The sequence below is a fragment of the Pogoniulus pusillus genome, chromosome 12 (genome assembly GCF_015220805.1).
Source record: "Pogoniulus pusillus isolate bPogPus1 chromosome 12, bPogPus1.pri, whole genome shotgun sequence".
Lineage (NCBI taxonomy): Eukaryota > Metazoa > Chordata > Aves > Piciformes > Lybiidae > Pogoniulus > Pogoniulus pusillus.
Genome location: NC_087275.1, coordinates 2,357,560 through 2,370,388, shown reverse-complemented (window position 1 = coordinate 2,370,388; position 12,829 = coordinate 2,357,560). Strand labels below are relative to the sequence as shown.

General features: G+C 46.3%; 2 protein-coding genes across 7 annotated transcripts in view; one reads left to right on the top strand and one right to left on the bottom strand.

The window, feature by feature from the left end:
• Nucleotides 1-261: 261 nt before the first annotated feature.
• CD101 (CD101 molecule) overlaps nt 262-12,829 on the bottom strand; it is a 30,376-nt gene continuing 17,808 nt past the window's right edge. The window contains exons 7-10 of the mRNA XM_064152202.1: nt 11,668-12,134; nt 6,361-6,395; nt 3,646-3,698; nt 262-458 (exon numbers count right to left, since the gene is read on the bottom strand). Of these exons, the coding sequence (XP_064008272.1) occupies nt 262-458; nt 3,646-3,698; nt 6,361-6,395; nt 11,668-12,134 (752 nt within the window). The remainder of the gene's footprint in view (nt 459-3,645; nt 3,699-6,360; nt 6,396-11,667; nt 12,135-12,829) is intronic.
• On the top strand, nt 4,318-11,679 carry LOC135180073 (uncharacterized). Of its 6 annotated transcripts, none has more exons than XM_064152270.1 (2): nt 4,318-6,611; nt 9,867-11,679. In XM_064152270.1, the coding sequence occupies exon 1, from the start codon at nt 4,348-4,350 to the stop codon at nt 6,529-6,531; it is 2,184 nt and encodes a 727-aa protein (XP_064008340.1). In that variant the 5' UTR covers nt 4,318-4,347; the 3' UTR covers nt 6,532-6,611; nt 9,867-11,679. The 6 variants fall into 6 exon arrangements, with proteins under 6 accessions (XP_064008340.1, XP_064008339.1, XP_064008338.1 ...); XM_064152269.1 differs by having other exon boundaries at nt 9,003-11,679; XM_064152268.1 differs by having other exon boundaries at nt 8,974-11,679.

Here is a 12,829-nt window from a genome sequence, read left to right as displayed (position 1 = left end):
ATGGGCTGCCCAGGGAGGTGGTGGAGTGGCTGTGCCTGGAGGTGTTGAAGCCAAGCCTGGCTGGGGCACTTAGTGCCATGGTCTGGCTGCTTGGCCCAGGCTGGGTGCTAGGTTGAGCTGGATGAGCCTGGAGCTCTCTTCCAACCTGGTTGATTCTATAATTCTATGACAAAATAATACAAAGCATCTCCCTCCAAGCAGTTGGTCCTCCTCAGCTGTCCAGCTCTGCTCCTCACAGTTCCATCTGCTCTTACTGCCCAGCTAAGTTTTCTTGGCCCCTCCAGCCCCTTGCAGTTCCATGACCTCATTCCCTGTGATGTTGCCCTTCTTGTTTTTTCTGAACTTGAAGTAGCAGCAGAAGGCAGCAAGGGCCAGGAGAAGGATCAGAGCCAGTGGTAAGTACAGGATGACGTTCAGCAGCGCTGGGGAGGAGCAGATCCTAGACAAAGCAGTCGACTCTGGAGGAAAAAAGAGAGCAAAAAAACCCATGAGGCCCCAAGGGTAGTTAGAGTCTCTCTCCTACTGTTTCCATAGGTTATCCTCTTAGCAGTTTGCCTTCAGTTCTCAACAGCTACCCCATTTTTAAAAATCATACAGCCTACCTGAGGAGAAGGGAGAAAGAAAACAGGTAATTTGCTTCAATTTCTTGTGCTGGGAGGTCAGAGAGAGAGACCCATCTTGTTCAGCTGAAATTTCCCTGGTGAAACAGCATGACTCTTCAGTTAACCTATTCCAGCCTGGGCTCAGTGAGGAGAAGCCATGCACCCTTCACATCCTGGCACCTGGCTAGGCACCAGTGATGGCAGGGTGAGGTAGAAGTGCATCAGAGGCTGCACCACTGAACAAGGATGGACAAGAGGAAAGCAGAGGAAATCAGATCAAGGAGGTCCCTGTCTCACACAGCCACCTACCCCTCCTTGCTTCTGTGGCTTTGCTATCTTATTTCAGCCATGCCTCACTGTAGGCAGCTGTGAACCCTGCTCCTGGCAGCTCCTACAGGACAGCTCTCCAGGTGAGGTGGAGGCTGACAGTACTGCTGGTGAACCCTCTGAGTACTTAACCATGATTGATCAGTCCCATGTTAGCTGAAAAGGTCTCATTTGCAGCCTCTCCATTTTTGCCCTGGCCACTGTTTAATTGTGGCCACCAAAAATCTCCTCGCTTGAGACAGCTTCAACACCACAAAGTGACCTCAGATGCACCTGGGCTATCAAGGAGGGTCATAGGAACTCCTCTGGGTCTGCTTTATCCATCTCACAGAATCACAGAACAGTTTAGGTTGGAAAGGACCTCAAGCATCATCCAGTTCCAACCTCCTGCCATAGGCAGGGACACCTCCCACTAGAACAGGTTGCTCAAGGACTCATCCAACCTGACCTTGAACACCTCCAGGGAGGTTGTGGAGCACAGAATCACCCAACATGATCTGTGATCACGTTGGGTGATTCTGTGCTCCACAACCTCCCTGGACAACCTGTGCCAGTGTCTCACCACCCTCACTGCAAACAACCCTTTCCTAACATCCAGTTTCAATCTCCCCTCTGCCAGTTCAAAACCATTCCCCCTTGACCTTGTCAATAGTCCCTCCTCAGCCTTCCTCTAGCCCCCTTTAGACACTGGAAGGCCACTCTAAGGTCTTCTTGAAGTCTTCTCTTCTCCAGGCTGCAGAGCCCCAACTCTTGTAGCCTGTCCTCACAGCAGAGCTGCTGCAGCCCTCTGAGCATCTTGATGGCCTCCTCTGGACTGGCTCCAACAGTTCCATGTCCTTCTTGTGTTGGAGGGCTCTCACAGTGTTGCTCCTCAACTGTCTTCTTTACCCAAGCCCCATGTGCATCAGATGTTTTACACTTGCAGAGCCACCCTGTGTGCTAATTTGAAGCATCCTTGGGGGATGCAGACAGCCTGGTGGGTGTGTGACAGAGCAGCCCCTAGGTGTGACCCTGGGGACAAACTGACCTCAGGAACTATTCTTGCCTGTGAAATTGGCTTTAACCTCTCTACCTTGGAAGCTCCAGGCCCCATTCATGTAGATGGAAGTAGCATTTCTCTCCTGTAGGAAAGCAGGGAAAAGCCTCCACTACACAAATGGCTCTGTAGTAATAGGGAGGTATCCTAAAGGGCAGCAGAGGAGGCTCAGGGGTGATCTTATTACTGTCTACAACTACCTGAAAGGACATTGTAGCCAGGTGGGGGGTGGCCTCTTCTCCCAGGTAACCAGCAATAGAACAAGGGGACACAGTCTCAAGTTGTGCCAGGGTAGGTCTAGGCTGGATGTTGTTAGGAAGTTCTTGTCAGAGAGAGTGATTGGCATTGGAATGGGCTGCCCAGGGAGGTGGTGGAGGCACCGTCCCTGGAGGTCTTCAAGAAAAGACTGGCTGGGGCACTTAGTGCCATGGTCTGGTTGATTGGATAGGGCTGGGTGCTAGGTTGGAGTGGATGATCTTGGAGGATCTCTTCCAACCTGGTTGATTCTATGATTCTATGATTACCCCCCAGGACACTGCCATTGATGAGGCAAAGGGGTGTACCTCTGTTGCTGGAGAAACACACACACCACAATGCCACCCAGCTGATCTCTTGGATCTTGTGAAAAGCAGGAAAATCAACTGGCAAGGAAAAGAGAGGAAAAAGAGAGGGAGGCAAAGCCTGGAGGAGAATTTTCCAGCAGTCACTGAGCAATTTTAGCGACGGTTCCTCCACCAGTATTGGGTAGCAAGAGACAGAGGGAGCTGATGAAGGAGAAATCTGAGTGCTAGAGAGAGCTGTGACAGACAGCAGCAGGAACAAAACAGCAGGGAGATAAAGCACTGTCAGTCCTTCCCTGTGCAATTAAACCTAGATTAGCTCTGCTGAAGGTGTAGAGGCACGAGAATGTGCTCCACACCTGCCTGTGCCAGTAGCAAGCACAAGAGAAGGCTCTGCAGCTTGCACCAAGATCTTCCACGTCAGTCAGCACTGGCAATTGCTGCAGAAGCTATAACCACACTTAGGCATCCAGGCTGGCTTTGGGCACGGCAGCTACAGAGCTGAAGGCAGGAGAACTGCAGTGTTCTCTCAGCTGGGTGCAACAGGATTTGATTTTTGAGCCCAGCATCAGTAAGTTTGCAGATGACACCAAGCTAGGAGCAGCTGTGGAGCTGTTGGAAGGTAGCAGAGCCCTGCAGAGGGACCTGGCCAGGCTGCATGGGTGGGCAGAGGCCAATGGGATGAGACTGAACAAGGCCAAGTGCAGGGTTCTGCACTTTGGCCACAACAACCCCAAGCAGCTCTACAGGCTGGGGCCAGAGTGGCTGAGAGCAGCCAGGCAGAGAGGGAGCTGGAGGTGCTGGCAGAGATGAGCTGCAGAGGAGGCAGCAGTGTGCCCAGGTGGGCAGCAGAGCCAATGGCATCCTGGGCTGGCTCAGGAGCAGTGTGGGCAGCAGGACAAGGGAGGTTCTTGTACCCCTGTGCCCAGCACTGCTCAGGCCACACCTCGAGATCTGGAAAAGATCTGAAAGCCTTTCAATGGCTGAGCAGTTCCAGCACTGCCACTGCCACTGCTTCTCCTAAGCCCTGCTGTCTTAGGGGAGGCATAGTGGAGGCTCCAGCGTGCATCGATTCAACTTTCTGCAGAGGCAGCTATGCAGGGGACAACTGCCTGCTCACCTGTGGGCTTGAACTGCAGCAGGGTCCTGTGGGGAATTTTGTAGGGGCTGTTGCTTTGCAATCGATATGTAGGCGATTGGAACACAGCGGGTAAGACACCGGTCAGCCCAAGGACACTGTGTCCGCTTCGTGCTTTCTATGAAAAAAAGCAGAGTTGGCCTGAGGATGTTGCGTCCTTGTGATACAGCTGTGCAAAGTAAAACAAGTAATGAATCAGTCATGAATATACCATAGAACAAAGGATCTGCACATCTGGAAATGTAGGGTTTGATATATGAGCACACGTACTGCTTATAAAAATACCTTTTTGTATCTACTAATGATTATGCTTTAAACCACAAAAATGTATTGCATGGACCAATTAGAAATCGACATGTAATCCTGTAATAGTATAAAAAGCCTTCTGATTTGTGTATTAAATGTCTTACATTTACAATCCATATTGGATTCTGTAAGTCCATTTCCTCAACTTTGGGAACAGTCAGCATGCTAACAGCGCCTAACAGCGACATCTGGTGACCCCCGACGTGATCAGCAAGAGACCTGATACCCGGGAAGAGAGCTGAGCTGACTGCAAAGCGGGGAAAAAGAAAAGAAATTCCGCGGCGGCTGCGGCCGGACGTCCGAGAGAGGCGTGAGTGGTACCACGGATTTTCGACTCAGCGGGTGAGTCGGCTGCCTTGAGCAGGGAAAAGGCGCGGAATGGGGAATACGGCCCCGGGAATAGAAAAAGCTTCTGTTGAAGCCTTGTTGAAATTTGGACAGAAAGCTGGAGACCCGCTGGATCGGGCTCTAGTGACAGATTTGTTGTCTTGGGCACGCCGTAGAGGCTTACTCAAGGAAACTGCACAAGTTTTTAAAGACGAGACGTGGAAGCGTATAGGGGAGGAAATATGGGAATCTGTCCAGACTGATAATAAAGAAGCAAAAAGACTTGCTTCAACCTATCGACAGATCAGTCTCTTAGTACAAAAAATAGGAGCGGAGGCAGAAGTTGAAGCAATAATTCAGACCATCTTGAAAGACGCTAAAAATAAAGTAACATCGGGATCGGGGGCGGAGACAAAAACTGCCGCGGAGACAAAAACTGAGATAAAAACTGAGACGAAAACTGTTTGCCCTGCTACCCAAGGTCCTTACGATTATCTCATTCCTGATTGGGACCCCGATAAGGGAGCGGGAGGTTCACAAGTCCCCGAGCCTATGGAAGTGGGACAAGCGGTACCATCAGCTCCGCAAATAGATCCTGCAACTGTCCCTCTGCCTCCTGAGGAAGAGGAGTTAAAGACTCTTTTACATGAGCAGGCAGATGCAATGACTAAACTATTGAATGAGATGCAACGGTTGGATAAAGGTTCCAAATCAAGGGTGGTTAAAGAGAGTTATCGCAAGGCACATAAGTCTATTGTTGAAGGTCTGAAAAATGTTGAGAAACAATTAACAAAGATTGAGTCTGGTAATTGTGTTCACCCTGCTGCTGTTACTGAAGAGAAAAATACAGATGGTAAAATGTCAGTGGAAGGGGTTCGTCAACGGGTGTTACAAAGTATCAGAGATGGTGAAATGAACATAGAGGAGGGCGATTGGTATTTGCGGTCTAAGTATGGTTCAGAAGCGAGACTGTCTGCGGAGGATAAGAGAAAGCTTGCAGATTGGTTTGCATTGTATCCTCAGTATAAAAGGAAAGAGGATTCAGCAAGTGGAATGGTGGATGATGTCTGGAAGTGGTGGAGAGGGAAGGCGAATGAGGAAAAGTCAAAGGAGACTCCTAAACAGAGAAATTCTGATTACATTCCAAAAGATCCCAACTTTGACATGTCAAACCGGTGGAAGGGAGTTGTAACCAATGCTGAAATTACTGGGGATTTTCAGTTTACAGCTGCACCAGTAACTATTGATAATAATGGACAGAGAAACTGGCAGCCTATAGACTGGACCACAGTTGCCAAAATACAGAAAGCAATTTTAGATTATGGAATAGACAATCGACTGGTCAGAAGACAGATGGAAACATTTATAAAACATCAGACACTAATACCCACAGACATTAAACATCTGTTTGAACTGATGCTGGGACCTACGAGTTATATGATGTTTGTTAACAAGTGGCAGGAAAGATTAGAGCAGAAACAGCTTGATAACTTGACACTGCCGCACGGAGATCCCTTACGGGTGGCCTCCCTAGAGCAATTGATGGGGAACGGTCAGTACGTTGACCCACAGCGGCAAGCTGCGCTAGACTTGCGAATTCTGGCTCAAAGCAAAGTGGCTGCCCTTGAAGCTTTCGCCAGTTTGCCACAGGTCGGCACTCCAAAACAACCATACTTGCAAATTAAACAGAAAGATAATGAGTCATTTATGGCATTTGTTGACAGAATTACAGAAGGTGTTGAAATGGCACCTGACATTCCAGCCAACATGAAAGAGACATTGGTAAAAGAGATTGCTATGCAAAATGCCAATGCTGCCTGTCGGAGGTTAATTGCCACTTTACCCCCTGCTGCTTCTTTACTGCAAATGGTAGAACAATGTTCTCGAGCCCCGATGGAAGAAGAGAAGGAAAAGGCTCGAATTCATGCCTCTGCATTAGCAGCTGCATTGTCCAAATGCTCGCCACAAGGAAAGGGGGACAAGGGCTCAAATCCTGTATGTTTTAAATGTGGACAGACGGGACATTTTAAAAAGCATTGTCCTACAATTAAGGCTGTTACTAACCAAGTATCGTCGATGAGTTCTCCATTCGCAGGTACCTGCAACAAGTGTGACAAGTTCGGACACAGAGCATCAGACTGCAAATCCCGATTTAAGAAGGATGGAACACCTCTTGTGCCCCAGCAGGGAAACGGGGGAGGCCGCGTGGGGGGCGCGGCTCAGACCTCATCTTAAGCGACCGGACCCCCCACAACGGAGGCTGCCTCGACGATCTACTCGCCGCCACCAGAGGAAGCGCTGGCCTCGATTTGGTCGTAAGTGAAACAATAACAATCACAACACAGGAGGTTACACTAATCCCTACTACCAGTAAAGGACCATTAGGGTATGGACTTTCTGCCTTGCTAATAGGAAGATCTTCAGCTACAAGAACTGGAATTTTTGTACAACCAGGATTAATCGATAGTGACTTCACAGGAGTTATTCACATTATGGTTAATGTTTTTACACCACCAATTACCATTCCAAAAGGCAGTAAGATAGCACAATTGATTCCTTTCAAAGCCTGTGTACCACATTCAACACCTAAAATCAGAGGAACAGGAGGGTTTGGGTCTACAGAGCCACTAATAGCTTTCTCTGAGGTGATAACTAACAACAAACCTACACGTTCTGTTACCATTATCCATCCCGATACTCAGATCACCCCTAAAACCATTACAGCTGAGATGATGATTGACACGGGTGCAGATGTCACTATAGTGCCAGCTGCATATTGGCCAAAAGCGTGGCCAATTGTAAATTCATCTGAGAAGGTTTTGGGAATAGCAGGACTAGCAGAAATGAGAAAAAGTGCTGTGTTATTGGACATCAAAGACAATGAGGGGAACATTGCAAAAGTAACACCTGTAATCATGGACACACCCTTATGGTTGCTAGGTCGAGATGTACTCTCCCAATGGCAACTTGTTTTGTCTACTCCTTTTCCATAGCGGCCACTGACAAAGGTGCTCTTCCCACTATTAAGCTGACTTGGAAAACTGATAAGCCTGTGTGGGTTGATCAGTGGCCGCTCACTGATGAAAAATTGGAGCACCTGAACCAGCTTGTGGATGAACAATTAGAGAAAGGCCATATAAAAGAATCTTTTAGTCCTTGGAACACTCCAGTTTTTGTTATACAGAAAAAATCAGGAAAATGGCGATTTTTGCACGATCTTCGTGCTGTTAATGAGCAAATGACGCCAATGGGAGCGTTACAACCAGGCCTACCTTCTCCAGCTGCAATACCTGTTAATTGGGCTGTCTACATTATTGATCTTAAGGATTGTTTCTTTAGTATTCCACTCGATCCTGCTGATACTCAACGATTTGCCTTTAGTATACCATCAAAGAATAACAGTGCCCCCATGAGAAGATTTGAATGGATAGTTCTGCCACAGGGAATGCGTAATAGCCCAACCATATGTCAATGGTATGTTAACCAAGCATTACAAAATTGGAAGAGTTCACACCCTACATACGTGGTATTACATTATATGGATGATATCTTGATTGCTTCTCCCATTCCCTTAACAGAAACTGAAAAGACTACATTATCACAGACTCTTAAGCACTGGGGATTGACAATTGCAAAAGATAAGATTCAGGCCCAAGAACCATGGAATTATCTAGGACTGATAGTGACAGAAAGCAGAATCAGACCTCAAAAAATTACACTACATGTGAAAATAGAAACAGTGAACGATGTCCAAAAATTATTAGGAGAATTGCAATGGATCAGACAATGGATAGGGATTACTAATAAAGATCTTGAACCCCTTAGAGAGTTGCTAAAAGGATCAAAACATCCAGCAGAACCTAGAGTTTTGCAAAACCAGCACTATGAGGCACTTGAAAAAATTAATAACAAAATAGCTGAATTACAAGCATATCGTTACAATACTGCCTTGCCAATCAATGTTTATTTATGCCAACAAGACAATGATTACTATTTGGCAATAGGACAGGAACAGGATCAGAAGACATTCCTACTATTGGAGTGGTTATTTCCAAAAAGTCAGCCTCATGCATCACTGTTACACAAACTTGACCTTGTTGGTTCCTTGCTGTTAAAGGCAAAACGTAGAGTACGTCATGTTTTTGGGGTAGAAGTAACTAAGATTGTGTTACCATTTGCAATGAAATCAGTGGTGGAAGAATGGTGTAACATGTCATATTCTTTTGCTACTGCAGTGATTGCTACATCTATTGATAATCATTATCCTGCATTTCCTTTATTTGGTACTCAATTGATGTTAAACCAGAAAGCACTGAAATGTGAACAACCTATTGAAAATGGTGTTACAGTTTTTACTGATGCTTCTGGGAAAACACACAAATATGGCTATGCTAAATGGTGTGACACTTCCAAACAATGGAAGACTGTAGTGAAAGAACTAGAAGGAGTTTCTGTTCAATGCCTTGAACTCAAAGCAGTAACAATGGTGTTTGAAGACTTTGTAAATATCCCTGTAAATATTATTACTGATTCTATGTATGTAGCTTCTGTTGTGAATCGAGTAGAGGAGTCAATTATTGGACACATTTCTAACAAGGTTATTGAAGCTGTGATTATTCAATTGTTGAATTTGATTCTAAACAGAAAATGTTTATATTTTTGTACTCATATTCGTAGTCATACTAACTTGCCTGGATTCTTGTCAGAAGGAAACGCGAAAGCCGATGAGGTGGTGAGTGCTGGAGCCCAGCAAAATGATACTGATGAACCTTCTGTTTCTGTCAAATCAGCCACTCAGGCAATTAAGCAAGCACAAGTAAGTCATGCATTCTTTCACCAATCTGCAAAAAGTTTGTCTAAGGAATTCTCTATATCTCTGCAAACTGCTCGTGGCATTATTGCCTCGTGTCCTGATTGTGCCAAGGTCTCACCCCTACAATCAGAAGGCACTAATCCTAGGGGGACTGAGGCAAGAGAGTTATTTCAAACAGACATTACAATTGTTCCGTCATTTGGACGTCTAAAATATGTTCATGTCACAGTAGATACATATAGTTCAGCCTTGTGGGCATCTGCCATGACATCATCAGGGGCGTCAGCAACGTGTCGACATTGGAGAATGGCATTTGCTGTATTAGGAAACCCCCAAACAATTAAGACAGACAATGGTCCAAATTATAAAAGCCAAATTGTTGAAGCGTTTCTTTCAGCCTGGAATATCAAACATTTATTTGGAATTCCTTACAATAGTACAGGACAGGCGATTGTTGAAAGAAAGCATTCTGATCTCAAACGATATATTGCCATTTTTCAAAGACAGGGGGAGTTTTCCCATTCCCACTCCCCCCACGATATTCTTTCAAAGGCCATTTATGTTTTAAATTGGAAACTCTGGTCACAAAAGTCGAATCAAGAAGTTGGGTCAACCCCTATCTTTAGACATTTTACTCAAAACAATCCTTTAAAAGAAACACACGTTTCTGTGCAAGCTTGGGACCCCTCATCAGCCACCTGGAATGGACCATGGAGATTAATAACTTGGGGTCGTGGGTATGCTTGTGTCATTACAGAGGACGGAGAGCGGTGGTTGCCAGCCAAGTGGGTGCGACCCTGGCTACATGCTGAAACCAAGGAAAACAAGGAGGATGATCAAACGGCGATAGAAGAAATCGCTGACTTAGAAGCTGCACACAACGTCACCAGAGACAACTGATCTGAGCTAAATGTTGAACAATATGTATTGGTTATCTGCTATTGTAATTATTTTTGTGGTGCAGGAGAATCTTGGGTGGGGTAGTGAAGACAACTTTTGGGTGAATTGGGCAAAGGAGACAAATAACCCATCCTTTTGCTTACACTTATCAGCAGCCACAGACCCATTTAAAACATGCCTGATAGGGTTGCCATTTGATGATCAACGCACTTTGGTAGCCTCCTTTTCATCTCTCACACATCAAGATTGTTCTACAGCAAAAAGTATAAGTCATTGTATGGCATTAATAGTTGCAAGCCTCAATGACCCTTTACCATGGGATCCTCAAGAGTTCAACCTGTTAGGAAGTAGAATGCCAAATCAGTCAGGATGTCTGATATTTGGCTCGTACAATCTGACGAATCGTCAAATAACAGATCTAACATCCTATCATTTTCCTTATTGGAGTACCTCTGATTTTTGTGCTAAAGACACGGTTTATGGTTGGAACACAAATGGTATGTGCCTTAACATTACCAAAGCCTTAAGATTGCCTAGAAATGTGTTCCTGATCTGTGGTAGAAGAGCGTGGCCTGGAATCCCAAAAGAAAGTAACGGAGGGCCATGTTACATTGGTCACCTTTCTTTGCTAACTCCTACTTCAGAATTTATCCGAAATCATATTGCAAGTAGTGCAACTCTATTAAGAAATCGTAGAAATGTAGAAATGTTAACCTCTGATTGTAATGATGAAGTGGAACTTTGGTCTCATACAGCAAGAGTTTTTGGAGCATTGTTTCCTCCTATAGGAACAGCACATGCCTTGTCAGCCATTCAGAGATTAGCATGTTGGACAGCAAAACAAGCTAATGTTACTACTAGTGTTATTTCTCAGCTTGCAGTAGATCAAAATAGTTTGCGAAAGGCTACCCTGCAAAATAGAGCAGCTATAGATTACTTGCTTTTAGTACAAGGAAAAGGCTGTGAAGAGGTAGAAGGAATGTGTTGTTTTAACTTGTCTGATCATAGTGATTCAATCCATAAAAAGGTAGACTGGCTTCAGCATCATACAGAGAGAATTACAGCGAATCATAACCCCTTTGATGATTGGCTAATGTCATGGGGAATTTCAGCTTGGGCAAAAGAGTTAATCAAAACTGTAGGAATAGTATTGCTTATTGTTATTGTTGTGTTATTTTTAGGACCCTGCATCTTCCGATGTCTATCCTGGCAGATGCATCGGATCGCTGCTACAGTGTTTGAAAAGAAAGGGGGAGATGTGGGGAATTTTGTAGGGGCTGTTGCTTTGCAATCGATATGTAGGCGATTGGAACACAGCGGGTAAGACACCGGTCAGCCCAAGGACACTGTGTCCGCTTCGTGCTTTCTATGAAAAAAAGCAGAGTTGGCCTGAGGATGTTGCGTCCTTGTGATACAGCTGTGCAAAGTAAAACAAGTAATGAATCAGTCATGAATATACCATAGAACAAAGGATCTGCACATCTGGAAATGTAGGGTTTGATATATGAGCACACGTACTGCTTATAAAAATACCTTTTTGTATCTACTAATGATTATGCTTTAAACCACAAAAATGTATTGCATGGACCAATTAGAAATCGACATGTAATCCTGTAATAGTATAAAAAGCCTTCTGATTTGTGTATTAAATGTCTTACATTTACAATCCATATTGGATTCTGTAAGTCCATTTCCTCAACTTTGGGAACAGTCAGCATGCTAACAGCGCCTAACAGCGACAGGGTCCTGCCCGACACTCCCTCTCCGAGTTGGTACCAGCCATCGCCCAGCCAGAGCCACTCCTCCACCACACAGTGGTACCTGCCCTGGTCCTCGGCGTTGGCAGAGAGGATCCGCAGGCAGAAAACGGAGCTGGATTCTCTCTGGCTCAGGAACCGAGACTTCTGTGCAGGAGAGCTGAACGTGGCTCCGTATTCCAGCGTGCTGCTGTGGTCAGCCCTTAGGATTTGCAAGGGGACTGCATCTCCTGGAGGAGGCAGGAGGTACCAGGTAACAGCAAACTGAGAGTGGTTGTGGGCAGCCGTGATTCTGCACTCGATGGCTGTGTCAGCACCGACGGCAATCTCCACGGAGCTCTCGTTCGTAGCCACACGCAGCTTGCTCTCTGAGAACAGAGAAACAGGATGAGCAGGCTGGCTGTGGCTGCCAACACAGGGCTGCTGGCACGGAGAGGAATAAGGCTGGCAGCCCCTCCATTCAAGAGAGATGTTGAGGTGCTGGAAGGTGTCCAGAGAAGGGCAGCAAGGCTGGGGAGGGGCCTGGAGCAGAGCCCTGAGAGGAGAGGCTGAGGGAGCTGGGGGTGTGCAGCCTGCAGCAGAGGAGGCTCAGGGCAGAGCTCATTGCTGTCTGCAGCTACCTGAAGGGAGGCTGTAGCCAGGTGGGGTTGGGCTCTGCTGCCAGGCAAACAGCAACAGAACAAGGGGACAGAGTCTGAAGTTGTGCCAGAGCAGGTCTAGGCTGGATGTTGTTAGGAAGTTGTTGTCAGAGAGAGTGATTGGCATTGGAATGGGCTGCCCAGGAAGGTGGTGGATCCACTGTCCCTGGAGGTGTTGAAGCCAAGCCTGGCTGGGGCAATTAGTGCCATGGTCTGGTTGCTTGGCCAGGGCTGGGTGCTAGGTTGGGCTGGCTGAGCTTGGAGTTCTTTTCCAACCTGGTTGATTCTATCCTATCCTATCCTGTCCTATTCTATCCTATTCTGTTCCATTCTGTTGTGTTCTATCCTATCTGCTGAATGAGGAGGGAGAATGAGGCTGCTCAGAGGACAAAGACCCTTTAGGGGGAGATGGAGCAAGGGGGATG

Bases quoted from the DNA above. Each gene is read 5' to 3' on its own strand.
- LOC135180073 (XM_064152270.1), top strand. From the start codon at position 4,348: ATGGGGAATACGGCCCCGGGAATAGAAAAAGCTTCTGTTGAAGCCTTG.